Source organism: Eublepharis macularius, chromosome 11 (genome assembly GCF_028583425.1).
Source record: "Eublepharis macularius isolate TG4126 chromosome 11, MPM_Emac_v1.0, whole genome shotgun sequence".
NCBI classification, from domain to species: Eukaryota; Metazoa; Chordata; class Lepidosauria; order Squamata; family Eublepharidae; genus Eublepharis; species Eublepharis macularius.
The window spans coordinates 31,120,919-31,140,844 of record NC_072800.1 but is presented as its reverse complement, the minus strand read 5'-3'; the positions used below and the strand labels follow the sequence as shown (position 1 = coordinate 31,140,844).

The 19,926-nt window shown below is 39.1% G+C and overlaps 1 protein-coding gene across 5 annotated transcripts in view; it reads right to left on the bottom strand.

The window, feature by feature from the left end:
* Positions 1 to 200: 200 nt before the first annotated feature.
* CLASP2 (cytoplasmic linker associated protein 2) overlaps positions 201 to 19,926 on the bottom strand; it is a 161,078-nt gene continuing 141,352 nt past the window's right edge. For all 5 annotated transcript variants that reach the window (XM_054991913.1, XM_054991914.1, XM_054991915.1 and 2 more), the window contains 10 exons: positions 15,622 to 15,765; positions 15,354 to 15,497; positions 14,991 to 15,097; positions 14,465 to 14,618; positions 13,405 to 13,633; positions 7,466 to 7,659; positions 3,801 to 3,929; positions 2,292 to 2,498; positions 1,925 to 2,041; positions 201 to 692 (listed from right to left, as the gene is read on the bottom strand). In XM_054991913.1, coding sequence (XP_054847888.1) covers positions 606 to 692; positions 1,925 to 2,041; positions 2,292 to 2,498; positions 3,801 to 3,929; positions 7,466 to 7,659; positions 13,405 to 13,633; positions 14,465 to 14,618; positions 14,991 to 15,097; positions 15,354 to 15,497; positions 15,622 to 15,765 — 1,512 coding nt within the window. In that variant the 3' untranslated portion in view covers positions 201 to 605. The remainder of the gene's footprint in view (positions 693 to 1,924; positions 2,042 to 2,291; positions 2,499 to 3,800; positions 3,930 to 7,465; positions 7,660 to 13,404; positions 13,634 to 14,464; positions 14,619 to 14,990; positions 15,098 to 15,353; positions 15,498 to 15,621; positions 15,766 to 19,926) is intronic.

Sequence of the window (19,926 nt, the reverse complement as noted above, 5' to 3'; positions counted from 1 at the left end):
GAGCCGGATCAAGCCAGCATTTATGGGCCCCACTTGCTTTCAAACATCAGATTATCTTAATCAAGACATACATATTGAGGATGCACCTCCCAATACAGTCTTAGTTGCAGTTCTGACCAGTCTTGTCCAGCAAAGAACATGATACTTTAACAAAATCGGCAACAGTCATGTTACTTTGCAGCCAAATAAAAACAAGGAAATTTAGATTTTCACTTTTAGAGTTTAATGCATTCTGGTTTAATCAGTTTGCTTTTGTTGTTGTTGTTGTTGTTCTTGTTTAAAGAAAATGTACAATAACACTGGTAAAAATTAATGGGGAGACACACAGAGGAGTGTGAACAGAAAACATGATGGATTACATTTTAAAAATTTATTTTGTGTCAATCAAATGATATTAATACTGGTTTTTTTTTCTTGGATATGAAAAAACTGCAACAGTCACATGCAGGCGGAAAGTAGCCCTCCATGAAGGGAAAAAAAAATTTTAAAAAAGGAAATCCCAACAAAAATGAAGAGTTCCAAAAAGGCGTGTTTGAGACTTTTCCTTTTACTGTTAATGGTCTATCTTTTCTTCCCAAGACCTATTTTGTGGGCAACAGGCTTCATTAGCTTTGTCCAGAAACATCTGCTGCTGTATCACCTGCTCCGGAGCCTGTTTGTGCCCGTTTGATGTAAAGGTTCAACAACTTCATCTGCAGATTTAATTCAGTAAACAGATTGTTGAATGCTTATGGTAGATTAAAATTTAATATTAGAACAATCACATTTGTCGAGGAGGTAAGTATTCGGGGGGGGGGGGGAAAGACTGACCATTTCTAAAGAGTCATTGTTGTTAAAAAATTAAAAGGAACAAATAGCTGCTTTAGAACATTCATGGGAACACTGAGGTGGACTAACAGTCTTCAAATGATACGCATACTGTACACTTGTTAATTACAAATTACAGTGCTTTAACAATTATGTTAATTTAACAATTGACATAAAATTACTTTTTTTAGCCTACCTTTTGCACTGCAATAGCTAATCAAGATCTCTTGTACAAGAATCTTGCTTTAGATATCCTAAGATTTCAATAATTTCACTACCCACATGATAATAAAATTTTCCAGTGTGTCTCTTCTAGAATCCTATGGCTATTATAAACAGAAATTTTAAGACTAGACTGGCATGCCACCTTTTATTCAGGATGCAGGGAATGGCATTGCATCCTAGTTGCACCGAGAAGCCACCACATAATCTTTGTTGCAGCACAACTGTTTTTATGTATTATGGACATTTCCCCCCCCCTAAACATACAAAGGGTAGTAACTAGTTCAGACATATAATAATCTAGCTTTGACCAGGGATCTAAGAAACCTTTTCAAAGTTGTAGTATACTTGGAACATTAGGAAGGCCCCTTATATCCCATTGCAGATTATCTACCATCTACCATTTAAATTTTAAATAAGGAAGAGATATAATTTGATGTCCTTTGAAATTACCTGCATTATCTTCTTAGATAATTTTAGCAATTTTTCCTTTGTCAAGAGTGCTATTGACTTTATAAATGGTCATATATACAAATATTGCCATGTTCCTGAGATGCCCAACATGCTGCTGATGAAATCTTTATTTAAATGTAAATAAAACAAATTGCCTGCAACTTACAACTTCCTCTTTAACAAGTGTCCATGTAACTCTAGCTGGCTTCAAACTAGGGGCTTCTTTGGCCCTGGTTTTCCATTAATACACTGATAGGCTTTTAGTTCCCAGACAAGCAGCTAAGGAGCTGAGAGAAGCTGCCTACCCCTGAAATTTGCTACAGTCAATGGCTAATTGCAATAAACTTACTATTTATCTTCTCCACGTGAAAGCCTACCCCTGAAATTTGTTGACTGTCACTGAACCCACCTAGGCACCTGCACACAGCAAGTCTGAACTTACTTTGCTGCCAGTGAGCTGACTGAGATGTGGTTTCAGTTCATCACCAATTACTGCATGAATGGCTACAAGGCAGAAGACACAAGCCTTCCGAACACTGCTCTCTGAGTTATCATAGCCCTGGAAAGCAAAAACATTGGTAAGTTCCTTAGCTGATAAAATCTTGAAAATACTATAACAAGAAAAAAAGCCAGGGCAAATATATTTTTGTGGAACCCATTTACAAGTTTCTTGAATTACTTGATTTACCTTCCCCCCAAACCCAATTTTGTTCAAATACATTTGACACATAGTTTACTTCAAAACTGAGTGGTCTGTTTCAACCATCCAATCTTAATTCATTAGTTGTATGCACTTTATACCTTCTTACCTGTATTAGACCTGGTACAATCTCTGGCAAGAGCTGAGCAAGGGTTTCTTTAGGTACTCTTTCTATCACCTTTGTCTGCATTTTGATTGCAGCCAGATTAATGGGGTAATCTGCCGTCTGGATAATGGGACAAAGTACTTTGATGCACTGATCTGGACTAATGGATGTGGCCAGCATAGCAGCAGCCTCTTCAGCAGATCTTACTACCTAAAATATTAAGCAGACACATAGAGAAGCACATAAATTACATTTGTTCAGCTTGTACTTTGGTAGATTGTTAAAACTTGCAGATGATTTAATCTACATAAAAGAAGATTTATAACTGCAGTGATGGGGTCTTATCTTTTTAAAAAAGTGTTCATCAGTCAAAAAGCTTAAAATATGACTGACATCATCAATGAAGTAACGTATTTGGATGAACCCCCCCCCTTCAAAAAAAATGGGATTTCAATATTTTAACTCTATATACCATAGATATAACACAGCATTACCAAAATCCTGCTTTAAAAATATGGGAGCATGTATCTTTAAATCAATCTTGTCTTACTTCAGACTTCTCAGCAGAAATTTTTAGTTTCTTATTCTCATGTTAAGACAAGGTAAGGAGACAAACATTTAATTGGGTATTCTTGGCAACAAATTTTAGCTTTAATGGTTTATACTTGCATATGCTCACAGAAAGCAAAAATGGATAAGGAAGAGTTGAGGAACAATATAAACAGAGGTGCTGTTTGGATACATTCACAATGATACGGAAGCAGTTTCCTCAAAAAGCAGCTCCATGTATGTACAGGGAAAACTGTTCAGGTCATTCCCACCCAGTTTTGCCCAGTCGGAAAGACCAGTATTGCTCTTTTTCTTCCTCTTTAGTCTAAGAAGTAATTGTTATCATACATTATTACTGTGTGATGCCCACAATTTTACATGATGCCACAGTTTGCAAATACTTCTATCGGGTTGACAGCATATTGCTTAAAAGATATGAGATGGTTCCTTAACTTGCTGAAACTGAGTTGACCTCCTACCATCTCCCTCTGAGAAATCACCCTTCCTTTCATAAACATCTGCGGTGCTTGGGACATTTTCTAGAATGGAGACCTAGTGTCAGTTTTGCAGAGTTCAACACAACTATTACATCATTCTCTACATACATTATAGCAATTCACTTGTATGACAGATATCCTGCATTGTCCACTTCTCTTTACACATGCTTTGAACATCACACTGATTGGTTGTTGTGGGTTTTCCGGGCTGTATAGCAGTGGTCTTGGCATTGTAGTTCCTGACGTTTCGCCAGCAGCTGTGACTGGCATCTTCAGAGGTGTAGCACGAAAAGACAGAGATCTCTCTGTGTCACTGTGACTACAATGCCAAGACCACGGCTATACAGCCCGGAAAATCCACAACAACCATCATTCTCTGGCCGTGAAAGCCTTCGACTATATATCACACTGATTATTTCAGTTACATCCTCAAGGACAACACAAGCTCCCAGAACTGTATACTAACCTCCTTATGAGGGTCTTTATGAGCTTCTAATGTCTTCATGATTGTAAGTTCTGCATAATTTCTAAATCTTGCTGGCTGGTGCCTTAAAATTTCTCTTAAGACTTTCAATGCCAGCGCTCTAATCGCATGCTGAAAATTTAAACACATTAAGTTTAGTCTTCTGTGCAGCTTCACAATGATTACTTTTGACAGTGGCATTATAAAAAGGTTAGCTCCAGGTTTCCAGAACAGAATCCAATATTTCTTAGAGGTCTCTAAAGACTTTTCCAAATAATTTCTTTTGGTTAAAAATGTAGCTATTACTCATTGGTTGTCAGGAAGCCAGACAGCTTGTTCATGAAAGAGCTTCTGTAGCTGGCATCAGATCCATCTGGCACCCAACCTGGAATAATGCTGATGCTGTGAAACATTTTTTTCCTCTTTAGTTACCACAACGAACATCCCTGCAGCTGTGGTACATGAGACCCCTATGACTGTAACATCATACCAGAGCAAACTGGATTTAGACAGGGGCATTCAACCAGGGGTGTGCAACCTGAAAAAATTTGGGTTTCCTGCTTTGGGAAAAACATTTGGAAACACCCAAAACTCGAAGCCGCAAGCCACTCCGGATTCGGGTGTTGGAATCATTTTGGAATGCTCCCTAAAGATTTGGAGCATTCCAAAGTGATTCAGGGTGCTGGGTTTTCTCCCAGCACCCCACCCCCCCTTCTGGTTTAAGGGTCCAGTCCCTTTAAAATATCAGCTGGCAGGTGGCTGGGGGGAGGGGCAGAAAGGGCGTTTTTGGCCTTTTCTGCTGCCCTAGGGAAGTGGAGGAAGTGGATAACAGCCCTCCTGCCCCTCAAATGGCAGCCCCGGCTGCCATTTGAGGGGCAGAAAGTGCATTTTCAGACTTCTCCGCTGCCCTAGGGAAGTGGAGGAAGTCTAAAAGGGCCCTCCTGCCCCTCAAATGGCAGCAGCGGCTGCCATTTGAGGGGCAGAAAGGGCATTTTCTGCCTTCGCTGCCTTGTGGGCCTGTGCAACAACAGAGGAGGCTGAAAAGGGCCCATCTGCCCTTAAATGACAGCCGCGGCTGTCATTTGATGGGCAGGAGGGCCCTTTCCAGCCTCCTCCGCTGCTGCGCGGGCCTGCAAGGCAGCAGAGGAAGCCTCCTCCACCCCAGCATCAGAGGGAAGGTAAGTGGAGGGCTGTTTAAAGGGCCCTGCCGCTTGCTCTTTAAAGTATCAGCTGGCAGGCGGCAGGGGAAGATCTTGCTTGCAAGCAGCAGGTCCCTTTAAGCTATCAGCTGCCAGGCAGCGGAGGGGGGGATCCCCCCCGCCGCTTGACAGCTGATACAAGGGGCCCTTTGAAGTTGCCCTGAAGCTTCCTGAAGCAACCTGAATCTTTACAAATAGTGTCTGATCTGGGTATTTTTTCTGAATCAGACACCCGAAGTGCACACCCCTGCATTCAACCCTGGACCACTACTTTCTATAACAATATCTTATTAATAAATATCCATCTAGGCAATTATATGTGATATCTATCTATCTCAAAGCAACATTTGATTCCATCTCAAGATACTTGTGGACAAAATTAATATGAATATAGATAACAGGTTGCTAGAGTGTATAAAAGGCCTTTATACAGATACCAGCTTAAAGATCAGATTATGTATCTATGGCCAACTGTCTAGCTCAGTTAAAACTTCAAAAGGGGTATGTCATGATTGCCTATTGGCACTCTTATTTTTTAATTTATACATAAATGATATTGAGGATTACTTGTTGGAACCCCAATTTTTTTCCAGGAAGAGTAGGTGGAAAGGCTATTTCAATTTTACTTTATGCAGATGACACACTGCTAATATTCCATACTCTAATTAGCCTTAGAAGGTTGCTGAGACAGTTCTGTTTCTACTGTAAGACAAATCTACTTAACGTAAATTATGATAAAACCAAGATTACGGTTTTAGTAGAAAAACACATCATTATAAATGGACAATAGATGAAAAACTACTAGAACAGGAGTCTAGCTTTAAATATTTAGGGATGATGTTCTATCAGTCAGGCTCTTGGACAGCCTGTATTGATTATGCTAAGCATAACCTTGAAAAAGCTATCCTCAGTATTCTTAGATTTTACAGGAAGAGATGAGGTTACCTGATCTTTCCAACCTTGGAAATTTACAAAATGAAAGTATTGCCCCACCTTATATGTGGAGCAGCAATTTGGGGCTCTGGACATATCCAGTCTTTAGAAGTTGCTCAAAACAAATTTGTCTTTCTGCTGTTAGCTGTCTCTCCTTCAAAATCTTCAGCTATGGTTAGAGTAGAATTATCTCTACCCTCAATAATAACTGTTGTCTATAAAGCAACCAAGAGAGCCCTGTGGTGCAGAGGGGTAAGCTGCAGTACTGCAGCCCAAGCTCTGCTCATGACCTGAGTTTGATCCTGGTGGAAGCCAAGTTCAGGTAGCTGGCTCAAGGTTGACTCAGCTTTCCATCCTCCCGAGGTTGGTAAAATGAGTACCGAGTTTCCTGGGGGTAAAGTGTAGATGACTGGGGAAGGCAATGGCAAACCACCCCGTAACAAAAAGTCTGCCAAGAAAACGTCACATTGACATCCCCCCATGGATCAGTAATGATGACTTGGTGCTTGCACAGGGGGACTACCTTTACCTTTTTATAAAGCAACCATTAACTATTGGCTGAAAATAATCTTTTGTACATCTCCAGGCTTTTTGACTTTGGCATATGAAGAAATAAAGGATAATTCATGGTGCAGTTTTGTACTGAGATTAATGGCTAGCCTTGGTTCACATATTTGAGGACCCTTGGATTCTATTCAGCCAAACTTTTAGTAAAATAAAGATTGTTAGACAAAAGTGCTCAAAATGATGCTGAACTAGTAGGCACCTTGAGAACAACTTTACTTTATAGGCAGTTACTTCCTTCTCCCCTGACTCTTCCAGTGTACTTTACTAATATAATGAATTAGGAAAGGCCTTCACTAAGGCATGCCTAGATATTCTACTGCTTACAATCATAGAAGGCCACTTCCATGGGATTCCACATAGTAAAAGAGTCTGCTCCTGTGATTATAGGTCCATAGAGGATTTGTCTCATGTCACAATCCAGTTTCTAAGATCTGAGGCTGAACACAGCATATTTTTGAGGACCATTATATCTTGTCTTCCAGGAAGGTCAGACCAGGAGAAATTAGTTTTATTATTGGCAGATAGGAATAAATGCATTACCATCCAAGTGGCAAGATTTGTTGCTGCCATCATAAAAAAGACAAAGAGGTGTGCTGATCCAAGCATGGTTGACCTGTACATTAACTTCTCTATCTCTAGGTCATTATCCTTTCGATTGTATGGAGTTTTTATTATGAAATATTTTGAATCATTATTCTATATTTTAATCTTTTCTATTAAAATGTCAATAATTGGCTTTGTTTAATTTTAATCTTGATGGGCATTTGATTTAATCATGTATTGCTGCAATGGCTTTCAGCTAATGCAATAGAGAAGACTGACTGACTAACATCACTCACGATGAGCGGTACATTCACCTAGGAGTGGTGTTCTGTATCATTTTTAATTTAACATTTCTCCTCTGCATCAGTAAAAAATGGGCAAGTCCCAATAAAGAGTAGATTTTCTTTTTGCAATTTTAGGCTTTACCTCCTTGTCCCCAAGAGTTTCTAGCAACAGAAGCAGAATTGTTTTGAAGTGTTCGTCCCAAACACCAAAAGATTCTTCTTGGGTCAATTTCATGAGCTCATAGAGAGCAGCTTTTCTTTCTTCAACTCTCTCGTTATGGTTTGATAATTCTTTCAGTAATTCTGCAACCAGATCAGAATGGTCCAGGGGAGGTTCTATGCAAAAGAAATAATGTGAACTCATTAGAGGTAAAAAAAAACCTTGGTTGCAAAGACAGACATATCTAGCACTAACAGAAGAACCACCAGATGTTTTACTAAAGACAATCAGCATAATTTTTATTTTGTTCACTTCCATAGTCTTAAAACAGTTTGTGTTGCTATAGCAATACTTTTAAAGTTTTCAGAGATTAGGGTTTGATAATGAATATGGAATTATAGTAAGAACAAAGTGCGCTAATGTCTTGATACAGAACGTAGAGACTGAATATATAAGTTGCTTTGAGCTCATTACTCCATCCTGAAGCCTTCAGTTCCTGCATCTGCTGACACTTGGGGCATGTTGCCTTTATCCCAGTTATCCTGTGTACTTTTAAAATCAGGGTTGGCGCTGGGAGGATCTTGCCACTGTGGCCCATGCTACTGCAATACACTCTACATGGGTGGTCCATAAAGAATGTCTGAAAACTACACTTGGCACAGAATGCTACAAGAAAATGCTGGCTACAGTGAGTTCAGGCAGTGGTAGACTGGCCATTATGGCCACTGGCACTTTTCTGGGTGCGCTGATGGCCTCCCATGCCACCCGCACTGGCAAGGGGCAGGCTCCTGCCTCTTTCTCTCAGGTGCACAGGGTCAGAGCCCTTTTCCAGTCTGGCCCTGATTGGAAGATCCATATCACTCCAGCGTGTTCCATCTACACTGGCTTCCAGTTTGCTTCCAAGCCCAACTGAAGGTGCAGGTGTTGACATTTCAAGGTATGACTGCGGCCAGCATACCTTCAGGACCACTTACTCATATATTAATCTGCCCAACTACTATAGTAATTTTCAGAGGGTGTGCTTTCAGTGCTACCCCTTTTGTAGTTAGATAGTGGAAATACTAGAACAGGCCTTCTGGTCGTGGCGCCAAAATTATGGAATTCCCTCCCTGGGGAGATTCATTTGTCACCCTTTATTGAATTGTACCAGTGGGTTTTCTGTTTTGCTTGGCATTCCTTAAGTGACTGTCATTAACCCTCCTTCCTACTTCCATGTATGTGTTCATGCTGGATTGTTTTATATAATTTTTATTTGTTTATTTACTTCATTTATATCCCACCTTTCTGCCAAATGGGGACCCGAAGCAGCTTACATCATTCTCCTCCCTTCCACTGTATCCTCACAACAACCCTATGAGGTAGGTTAGGCTGAGAGAATATGACGGTCCCAAGGAAACCCAGGAAGCTTCCATGGCAGAGTGGAGATTTGGGCCTCTTGGGCCCTAGTTGGACACTCCAACCACTACACCACCACTGGGTCTTGATATGTGCACATGTGAATTTAAAAAAAAATTGATTTTTCATCGTCTTGGGGATACTAAACTGGGTGGGAAGGCAGCATAGTCTTTAAAATAAAATAAAAATTTGTTTGTTAGTCAGTGGTGCTCTCTTTTCTATCTATCTACTGGGATGTGGTATGTTTTTTTAAAAGAAAGATTACCCCATGGGTAGCCCAAGAGGCACATCTCATTTCTCCCTATATCCAGGTATTTACTAATGCAGCACTATCCCATCTCAGCAAACGAACAAACCAAACTATGCATTCTCAAGACAGTGAAAAGTTAAAAAGAGTTTAAAAGTCATTTAAATACACACACACACACACACCAGCAATCAAATGAGGAGGAGGATCAGTAATGGAATGCCACATGAACCCACAAAGTCTTCATGAGGATAGAGGGGGACAGATAAATCCACAGTTTTAGTGCCACAACTAAGAAGGCCCTTTCCCAGGTTGTCATTTGTTTCACTTCAGATGATGGATGAAGCTTCTGAAGCAGGCCCCCGGAAGATTACCATAATGGTTGGGTAAGTTCACGTAATTATTTACAAAAGTTATGTTCCATTTTTCAGCCTAATCAGAGTCACCAAGGTGGCTAACATTTAAAAGCAGAACATTATAAAAGTATATCATAAAACCAATTAAAACAAAAAAATTAAAACACATACATAAAACAAGGGTACAGATTAACATATCTGGGGAGGGAGTTCCATAATTCTGACACCACAATTGAGAAGCCTTTTTCAGATTGCCACCTATCTAACCTCAGAAAGTAGAGGCACCCAAAGCCTCAGAAAATGACTGCAGTAGTCAGGTGCCTTTATATAGGACTTGGTGGTCCTCAAAGTATGCTAGTCCCAAGCACTACACAGCATATAACAGCTCCTTGAATTGGCAAATTGGAAGCCAGTGTAGATGGAACAAGACTGGAGTGATATGGACTTTACGCTAGCCAGCATTTTTGTTGCACACCCAGTATCAACTGTAGTTTCTGGACACTTGCAAGGGCAGCCCCACATAGTATTATTATTATTATTTATATTTATATCCCACCCTCCCCACAAGCAGGCTCAGGGCGGGCCACAACAGTAGATAAAATATACAGAGATAAAATCACCATCATTTAACACAGCCTTCTAATAAAACACCTGCTCACCGTATAAAAACCATATAGCATCTGATGGAGGTGGAGGTGCAGCTTAACCACACATGGTTGCTCATATATGGGGGGTAGATGGTCAATATCCCCCTTACAGACATACAGAAGACCAGAAGAGAGGCTCATTGGAATCCCTGATGGCCTCAACCATACGCCTGGCAGAACATCTCCGTCTTACAGGCCCACCTGAAGGAGACAAGATCTTGGTGGGCCCGGGTGTCCTCAGACAGAGAGTTCCACCAGGTCGGGGCCAGGACCGAAAAGGCCCTGGCCCTGGTTGAGGTAATCTAATGTAGATGTGTTAACAGAATATGAACTACAGTGGCAAGATCTCTTTTTTACCTAGGAAAGGCTGCAGTTCACTCATCAGTTAAAACTGGTGAAAGGCACTCCTTGACACCACTGCCACCTGCTTATCCAACAGGATACTTATGTAATACCTCATATGCAGAAAACTTTGCGTATGAGCTTTTTTTGCTGCCCTCACAATAACAAACTTGGTGGTCCACAGTGGTCTGCTGTAGAGGAAATGATGGTTCTTCCTTCTCCACTCTTTATCAGGATGAGGAATAAGAGGGAACAGATTCCAGTTCCCCTCATGATAGGGAACAACCTCTACTACTCCAGTGTCTAACTATCTTTTCCGTTGTCTTTCTCATAATTAGTCCCTTTGCAAAAAGTAAGGGGGGGCCTAGCAATTTTGTCCTGCAACATTTCTGGGAACTTTACAAAGCATATTAGCTAAAGTGTCTCTTGCATCCAATGCCTGAGGTCCCAGACTAAGGAAAACAACTAAAGGAGCTTTGCTGTTTGGAATACTGGAGAATTTCCGGGCCTTCTTTTCTAAAATTTCTTCCTCTGTACTTGGCTAGAGCTATGTCCCATTCACTTTAAAGTTCTGACTCTGTGTGGGTGCAGGTGATACTCAAAGCAACTGCAATAATCACAGTGCAATGATCTAAACTGGAGCTTATTTATGTCATTTATTCCCCTTCTCCCCAATAGGGTCCCAAAGTGGCTTACATCAACTCCACTCCTCCATTTCATCCCTACAACATTCCTGTGACGTTATTTTGAGTGTGTGTCACAATGTAAGCTTCCATGGCAAAAGTGGGATTTGGACCTGGGTCTCCAGATCCTAATCTGGCACTATCACCACTACAAAACGTTCTGAATCTACTACTACCTTATCCATTTGCTCCCCTCCCATTTGAATTTCGTGGAGGAGAGGATCTATTTGCTGGATCAGTGGATTCAGTGACACTGTCCCCACCTGGACACAACTAAGGGTGTTGTGATCCTGCTTACATGGTGTTAGGCATCTAGACTACTAAGGTCATTTAGCAAGATGCAACAAAGAGGTCACTGTGTGTTGATATTATAATATAGACCCTGATTGTTGCTCTTTATGTAGCTCCATCAACCAGACTATGACTGCAGCCAGCAGCGATTTTACTGACACTATCCGTGACACCACCATCTTGTATTCTATACCTCTACATGGAGAAGGATCAACTTTCTTATCAAATTCCTAGGTCTTCTGTGGGAGAAGTCTCTCTAGGTAATAAGGTAGCTTCAGGTTGCTGCCTAGACACCAAAGATTCTTTGAAGACCACTACACAAGGGAAGGGCTTACCCTATGCTTTGCTCAGATGGGGTGCACTGTCAGGTCTGGTACAAGGTTATCTAAGTGTCTTAGAGCCCATGATGACTTGCATAAACTTCTGTAAGCCATGATACATTTAATCCTTTAAAAGTCTGTAGTGATTTAGAAAACTAATTCTCTTTATTAAAAGTAACTAAGAGAAAGAAATACGCATGTTTAAAGATGTCCAATACTGAGCTGAAGATATTTCAAATATCCTGAAGACATAACACATTCAAATTTTAGAGCATGAAGTTTTCTTTGAAAAATAAATGTTCAGTACTTTCCTAGTAAGTGCTACTACAGGCACAGGAACGAAGGCAGAAGTAGTTAAAAAGCTAAGAAAAATGTGTAGCAATATGCTAGTAATAACATAGTTCTAGATATTCTAACATTTGAAAAAAAGTTTATGCTTGCAAACTATCATACTAAGTCAATAAGTAAGTGTTCTAAATGTAGCACCATGTCATCTAATGTGTTTGTTTCCCAAACCGTGTTTGAATAACAAACACGTCAATTCTGTGTTTCAACTAGAAATATTTTAATAGTAAAATCTGGCATTGTTTTTGCTTATCTCAAAACTGGACTGGTTTTACAAAATTTTAAATTTTTAAAAAGTAGCACAACACACTTGTTTTTCTTGAAACTGAAATGATTTAGAATCAAACTAACATTTTATTGGGGGAGTTACACATCATTAAAAACCCAACTTGCTTTTAATTTGCTATTTATAGTGTACGGATACAATGCTACTTTTTCTCATATTTTATTAGCAAACACAGTTCTTGTGGAAATAACAGGCACTACCTCCCTCACAGTATCAGGCCCCAAAAACTAAGAACAGGCAACTTGCTGAGCCATCTATTTGGTAACAAGCTCTTGGTAAGGTGCGTATGAGATCGAATTAAGTTTAATTTCATGATTTTAGGTCAATAAGTTCAGACAGTGTATGTTTTCAAACAAATATTTTTGGATATCAAGTTTGAGATTCTTCCTATTGGGTAGATTTTGAGGGTGCCTTTTAAAAATGCTGCTAGCATGGATATTTACTCTCTGTCTTTCTCTCTCTCTAATAGCACAGCTCCTAGCCTATAGGCTGTGAGCTAACCACACTGAACTGCAAAACAGAATTCCTCTTTCAAATATTTTATTTTCTATAATTTGTTTATTTAACGTTTCTTTAGATTCTCCTCTCATATTCAAACAAACCCAAGATAAATTTCACTACTGGGACTGTAATAGCTGGGTCAAAACCACCAAGCAAAAATTGGAGCTTTTTTTCTGCAGGTTTGTATATATTGGGAATTAACGGATCAATAATTGCTCATAATTGCTTATATGTCAATTCTTTTTTTTAATTTATATTTTATTCAGTAGTTTTTCAATTTTACAAACATTAACAAATAAAAACATTAAATAAGTTTAAAACTCTTAAAAAAAAAAAAGTTTGAGATTCTTATTTAGTTTGTCATAGCTCAGTAATTCTGCAAAAAGCTTCTTTTCCATCCCAATTCTTTCATGTCACTTGGGTAGGCTGACAATTCTCTTTATTTTTGCTTGCATGATTCTTTCCGTATACCATCTCCCCACTACAGTTTAAAACATATTAGCCTTACCATCAGAAAATTGGTCTGCATCATCATCAAACATGGCTTCTTTTAAAGCTGACTTGTTAAAAGAACCAATGCTATCGGAGTAATTGTATGGATTATAATCACGTGACCGTGGGGAAGAATGAGGAGGCATCGTGTTAAGTAATGAGGTTTTGTTGTCAAGAGCTGTTCGGCCTGTATCAGGAGCTCCACTTCCTGCTCGCAGATCTACTATTCCAGATCCACTGCAAATCTACATAGCGAAAGAAGATATGTTAAAATATAAAAACATGATTTCCATAATAATGTCATTTTCCAGCATGATGGAGGGGTAAGTACCCGCTGTTCCCTGCCCCCCACCCCCGTTTGATCCCTGGGGGATCTGGAACACCATAGCTAACTTTTAAAAATTAATTAGTTTAACAAGAGCCTGGGATCAAGAAATTACATATTTCTATCCACAAATAATTCTAAACACTAAGTTTTCAGAATTAGTATTTGGTCATTTGTACAAAAAGTATTAATTTTTCTAAAACAGGAAGGTTATTCTGGGAAAAGGGCATTCTTGAAAATTATTACAAGTGTACTAAAATTTTTAGTTCCTAAAGATAAATTAATTCTACTTTTCATACAGCTAGCATATATTATTTTATATTAGTGAAGAGTGATCTTATGTTATCCATTCAAACCAGGCAGAAAAGGGGACGTTGTTCTACTACAGTACAGTTATTAGGAAATTAATTTATTAGCTCATATAATGTTAAACATTTTCTAAGGCAAACATATATACTTTAAAGTAAGAAGCCTCATCCTGAGAGCAGTCGTCAGGCCTTTTCTAGATGTTGTTTTGATCTCTGCAGTCTCCTGACCGCTGCACCTATCTCATGGCTCCACACTATTTTTAGGCAGGCAAGGTCCCATATTCTTTCACCAAGAAGCATCAGACACGCATTTATTCTCATATTCACATTTATTTAAGCCGGCAAATTGGCATGTATGTGGCAAAGTGGAGCCAAGTTTATTTTGTCATTTTTCAGGCAAAACAATCCTTTCATTCTATTTCACCTCCAACAGAAATACTCACTGAATCAACATCCTCTTTTTTTGAATCCCGTTTCATAGGCTCATTCATATCCTCTTGACTACGAAAACTGAAGTTTTGAATTGCTTCAGTCACTCCACGGAGAGAACTATAAATATCTTCTGAATTCATATTTTCTGTGTCGTAATCAAATGCACTGTAAAACAAAGAGGTAAATAAGAAGCTATTTCTTCATGTACAGCAATATTGTCTTCTCATTGCCATTCCAACATGTGAATTCTTAATTTGAGAGCTAAGAGGAGAGAAACATCTTGGGATGAAATTATAGGTGTGTATTTGTTTAATATGACACTGAAGACAGAATAAGTATCTAACAAACAGGCTGAAACCATAGAATACAACTATGGGGGAGAAGACTCTTCCATATGTAGAGTAAACAGAGATTGCAAAACAAACACTATGAAGTTACTTTGAAAAGTATTTCTGGAATGTATCCAAATCAATAGTTTCCCATCAATTTTTATTGCCTGACAATTACTAAAAATAAGTTATAATTTCTTTTTTTTACCTTGGTGACAAAGTATTCTGGGATGTATTGGTTGGAGAAGTGAGGGGGCTAGACCAACTTGCTGGTGAGCGAGGAACAGGTCTTGTTAAAGGGCTTCCCGTGGATCCCTGTAATGGAAATAATATTGTTGAAACCAACTTGGAGCGTAGTTTATGGAGAATAGAGTTAATAAATAATCTAAATGGCAATGTCTGAGAGAAAAAAATAGTTCAAAATTTTAACCAAAAAGCTAATTTCAGTAACATGACTTCCCAAAATTCTAAAAATGCATACGTTTATCTTAGGCAAGCATGTTTCAAATCTATTAGATTAACCCCTCAAATATTTTAATAAACAGGGAATACATTAAGAACTTGCAAATACCTGGCTACCATTTCCTGTATTTCGGAGGTGGTTATGAAGAAGCTTTGTGGCACCATCCTGAAAAGTTTTTGGTAAAGCACCCAGCAGCATTGTAAACTCTGGAGTATTGAGTTCAAAAAGGGAAATCAATACTGACTGTGCAGCCTAGGACAAAAAGTTAAAACTATATTAGAAATATAAACAGGACCGCTTGAAGACTGGCATTAAAAATGAGGATCTTAGGTAAAAGAGTCAAAACAGAAAACTGACACAGTCTGGCAACTCTCACCTTTCTAACATCTGAACTTTTGGGTTCAGTTGTCCAAGTGATAATTCGAGATACTGCCAGACGAGTTTCACTTGAATTTACAAAATCCCCTGGATCCATCTGTTGTGCAAGAGTCTCTATGTATTTAAGAATTGCAACTTTTACCTACAAAAATAAGGAGAGTCAGGAGGGCATACAGAACAATGTAGCAGTCAGTGATGAACAAGGTAGAACGGAAGAGAATTCCTTTTACTTGGTAACAAGTTACCCACAGCAATAGCCTGACAGAGACTGCTTTCTTTGTATTTGATGCTGATAGCACCTGCATAAAATGGGTTTCCTGGTATAAGAGCAATGGGTTGGACACGAAAGACTGAGCAGAAGAAACATTTGGTAATGCTGTTCCACAAACCCTTCTGAAAGAGTTCACATGCTGTACAATAGTGTACTAATATCCAGAGTAATAAATGAATGGTTCTATAGCTGTTCTCATGTTTTCACTTGCAAAACAGATTGGCTGATCTCTTGCACTACTGGAGTAATATCTTTGGATGTGATTTCATTTTCTCAGGCAATGCTGTAGCAGGAGGCATAAAACTACCCTTCTCCAGGTAGAAAAGTCTCCTATGTACCTTTGAATTTAATCCAGTTCTTATATATACACATGTGTTAACAGTTATACAGGTTGAGAGCCGAAGAACAATACATGGGGTATCTTGAAGATTTCTTGGACAGTAACTGCGGTATAGCACTTCAACCCACTTTTGCAGCTGGATTTCAAATGCAGTTTGAGATACCACAATAGAAGGGGGAATTAAACGTATAGCAGAGATCTGTCCTCTTTTCAGCATAATCCACTAAGTTTGTATGATGCTATGGAGTCACTGATTAAAGTTCCAGAGGAGTTAGCCATGTTAGTCTGCAGTAGCAAAATAGAAGTGTCCAGTAGCACCTTTAAGATTAACCAACTTTACTGTAGCATAAGCTTTCGAGAATCACAGCTCTCCTCGTCAGATGCATCTGTCGAAGAGAGCTGTGGTTCTCGAAAGCTTATGCTGCAGTAAAGTCGGTTAGTCTTAAAGGTGCTACTGGACTCTTTTCTATTTTGCTACTGATTAAAGTGAAATCATAGTACGGATGCCCCTGGCACTGAAGCTACAAGCTCTAACTCCTCATAGCCCAAATATAATTGCATCAGCTAAGTAGCACATTTAATTTTGAATCAAAAAGAGTCCAGTAGCACCTTTAAGACTAACCAACTTTATTGTAGCATGCTACAATAAAGTTGGTCTTAAAGGTACTACTGGACTCTTTGATTTTGCTACTACAGACTAACACAGCTAACTCCTCTGCATCTTAATTTTGAATGTAGTTCAAGTAAGAATCCTTTAATGTTCTGACCCAGATGATCTGGGCTAGCCCAAGATCATCAGATCTCAGAAGCTAAGCAGGGTCAGCCCTGGTTAGTACTTCAATGAGACATGACCAAGGAAGTCCAGGGTCATTACACAGAAGCTGGCAATGGCAAACCACCTCTGTTTGTCTCTTGCCTTGAAAACCTTATGGAGTTACTATAAATCAGCTGAGACTTGATGGCACTTTTCACACACACAATGGACAGGAGACAAATGTGGGTGGAGACCCTACATTTTTTAACACCGTTTTTGCTTATAAATGGAACACTGAATTTATTGCAGCAGTAAATTTGTTGTAAGGCCCCTATCACTCTATTGCTGCAATCCTAAGCACATTCGCCAGACAGAAAGTCCGACTGAACTAAATGAGACTTTTTTCTAAGTATTGCATTGTAAATTTCTTGAGCTACCTTGAACTAAAAAGACAACCTGGTAACATCTGGCCCCTTTTTGCACTCTCACCCACCTTTACTGCTCTTTACACCATAAGCACAGGGATAACAAATCACATCTTGACCAGCATAAGTAAACTTTTCAAACACCTGGGCAATTGGGCAGGGTCAGTAAAACACAGAACATTCTTGGGCAACACCCCCACCACTGTTTCACTGGCACAGTTCCTTCCAGATTGTCAAGGAGTCTATCAGCACTCAATCCACTTCAAGTCAATGCCATACCATAAAGCTGTGCTTAGAATTCAATACTCTTTTTTCCCTCTGGAATATTTAAATCCTTGCAATTAACTTAGAGACATTTTTCACACTAGAATTGCGTGAGATCTGAGAAGTACAACTGGCTCTGCTCCTGGAAGCTGGACAACAAGTGCATGCATTTTTCTTTTTCCTAAGTATTCCAACATAAGACTCCTATTTTGCATTTTCTGCCTATTTCAGTCAGAGCATTTGTCAATATATGCTTATAAGCAACATGTAATTAACTTGGGGAAGTCATTTCCACAGGAGGCAAGGATGGCCACTAGCCTGGATGGCTTTACAAAAGCAGACTTGGCCGCAGTGAATTTTCTATCAGTTTCCATGTTTGGGGCAATACTGCCAGATACTTGGTGAAAAAATAACAAGTGGTGGCTGTTGCCTTTATCATGGTTTACAAGCCTCCCACAGGAATCTGGATGGTCACTGCTAGAAACAAAGAGGACTGGATGAACCTATGGACCAATCTTTTCTAACATTTTAAAAGCAGCATATACCTTTAAAAATTTTTAATATTCATCACTTGATACTGCTAAATGTTCTTAAAGAACAGCACCAAGTATTCCCCTCTCATAATAACCACAGCGTATCCTCAACTCAAGCAACATAATTTAATGGCACCAAAGACACACAGTGCTGCATGCCACTAGAACTTGCCATCTCTGTAATAAAAATCATAGCAGTACCTGCTAACAATGCATTTGTGCAAATCTACAGGGCACAAATAGAAAACACCTATTTTTACCTCAACTGGGAAATGATTCCTGTGTGTGAACCACATTTTCTTGTCCTATGTCAGTTTCATAGAGGTAACCCCAACCTACCCCATTCATTCTACTTTTTTTCTTGTTCTCACTCCTTCTAAATCCACAGGATTTGGTTCTAATTAGTGTTGTTAAGAGATGTTCTCTTAACTCCTCTTTATTCAATTTGTTCCTGAAATCGGACAATCTTTTTCTTTGTCTCTTTTTAGGAATTTGGAGTCTGTTGCTAATCAATCTGTTTTGATGAAAGACAAATTGGAAGAGAGGAGGTGCATATAGGTGTGGCAGTTCTGCAAAATTTCATAATTTCACTCTGTAGATGCCCATAGACAGGCAATGCCTTCCCAAACCTTCCTATCCTCCTGAGAAAGCACCGCCTTGTGATGTGTAACATAAAACAACTGCAAAGGCTGAACTTACAAAAGGGTGCGCTGATTTCTCTACTAAGAGACTTCAAAGAGAAATCCCTCTTTTGAAAAAGAAAAAAGAGCAAGAACAATCAATGGGTATATCTAAGAAAGTAAATTTTAGAAAAAGAAACTATTTCCCATAACAATGCTAGTTCTGATATGTGCACGTGTATGAGTAAGAGACAGACAGACTGACTATGGGACGGTCAGCTTTGTTCTCCTTTTATGTAAGAGTGGACAGTACTTTTCTCTAAAGAGGACCCACCTCCAGCTTGATGGGTATTTGAGAAGTACTGCCCTCCTCTTCACTATTTAGTCATCTTTACAACTTTGGTGTTCCAATCTTGAAGTATAGGCATCAAAACACACAAATGTCTTCAGCAATATTACATAATTTCACTGAAACTTCTGAATGCCAGTTGCAGAAGAGGGACTATGTACACTAGTAACAATTAGGCGATCAGAGAATGCCCGACACTTAGCTAACACATCTCTCTATGTGATCCCTCAATTGAAGGGATGGTTATATTCCTTCATCAATTAAAATCTAGAAAATTACTTCAAATTCCAGATCAAAGATTCACACTACAAACAGTAGGCAAAAACCAAACTGTCTTTATCATATACAGTAAAATTCTGCTGTTCTTTAGGCAGAGAGGTATTTGTGTGCGCCATCTTGTGAAAAGCTACTAACAGACTGTGTACATTTATTGCGTGCAGAACAGAGGGGGGAAATGTTGGTTTTGTATATGCTTGTTATTTTCCCATGTTTTTACTCTTAACATTTGCAGCATTTATACCTAAAGCTGCAGTTTCTCCAATGTTAAATTGATAGGAGAGTAAACATCAATATATGTTCCAACAAAAGATACTTTTTCAGCCTCTACTTCGATGTTTGAATTCCATACATTGCATTATACAATGTAACACAATATCTTTGGAGTTATTTAGGGAATTGCCTTTACAGATAGGCAGATCAGTGCCTATAAATTTGAATATGCAAAAAAAATCTGAACAGCTGCAGGAA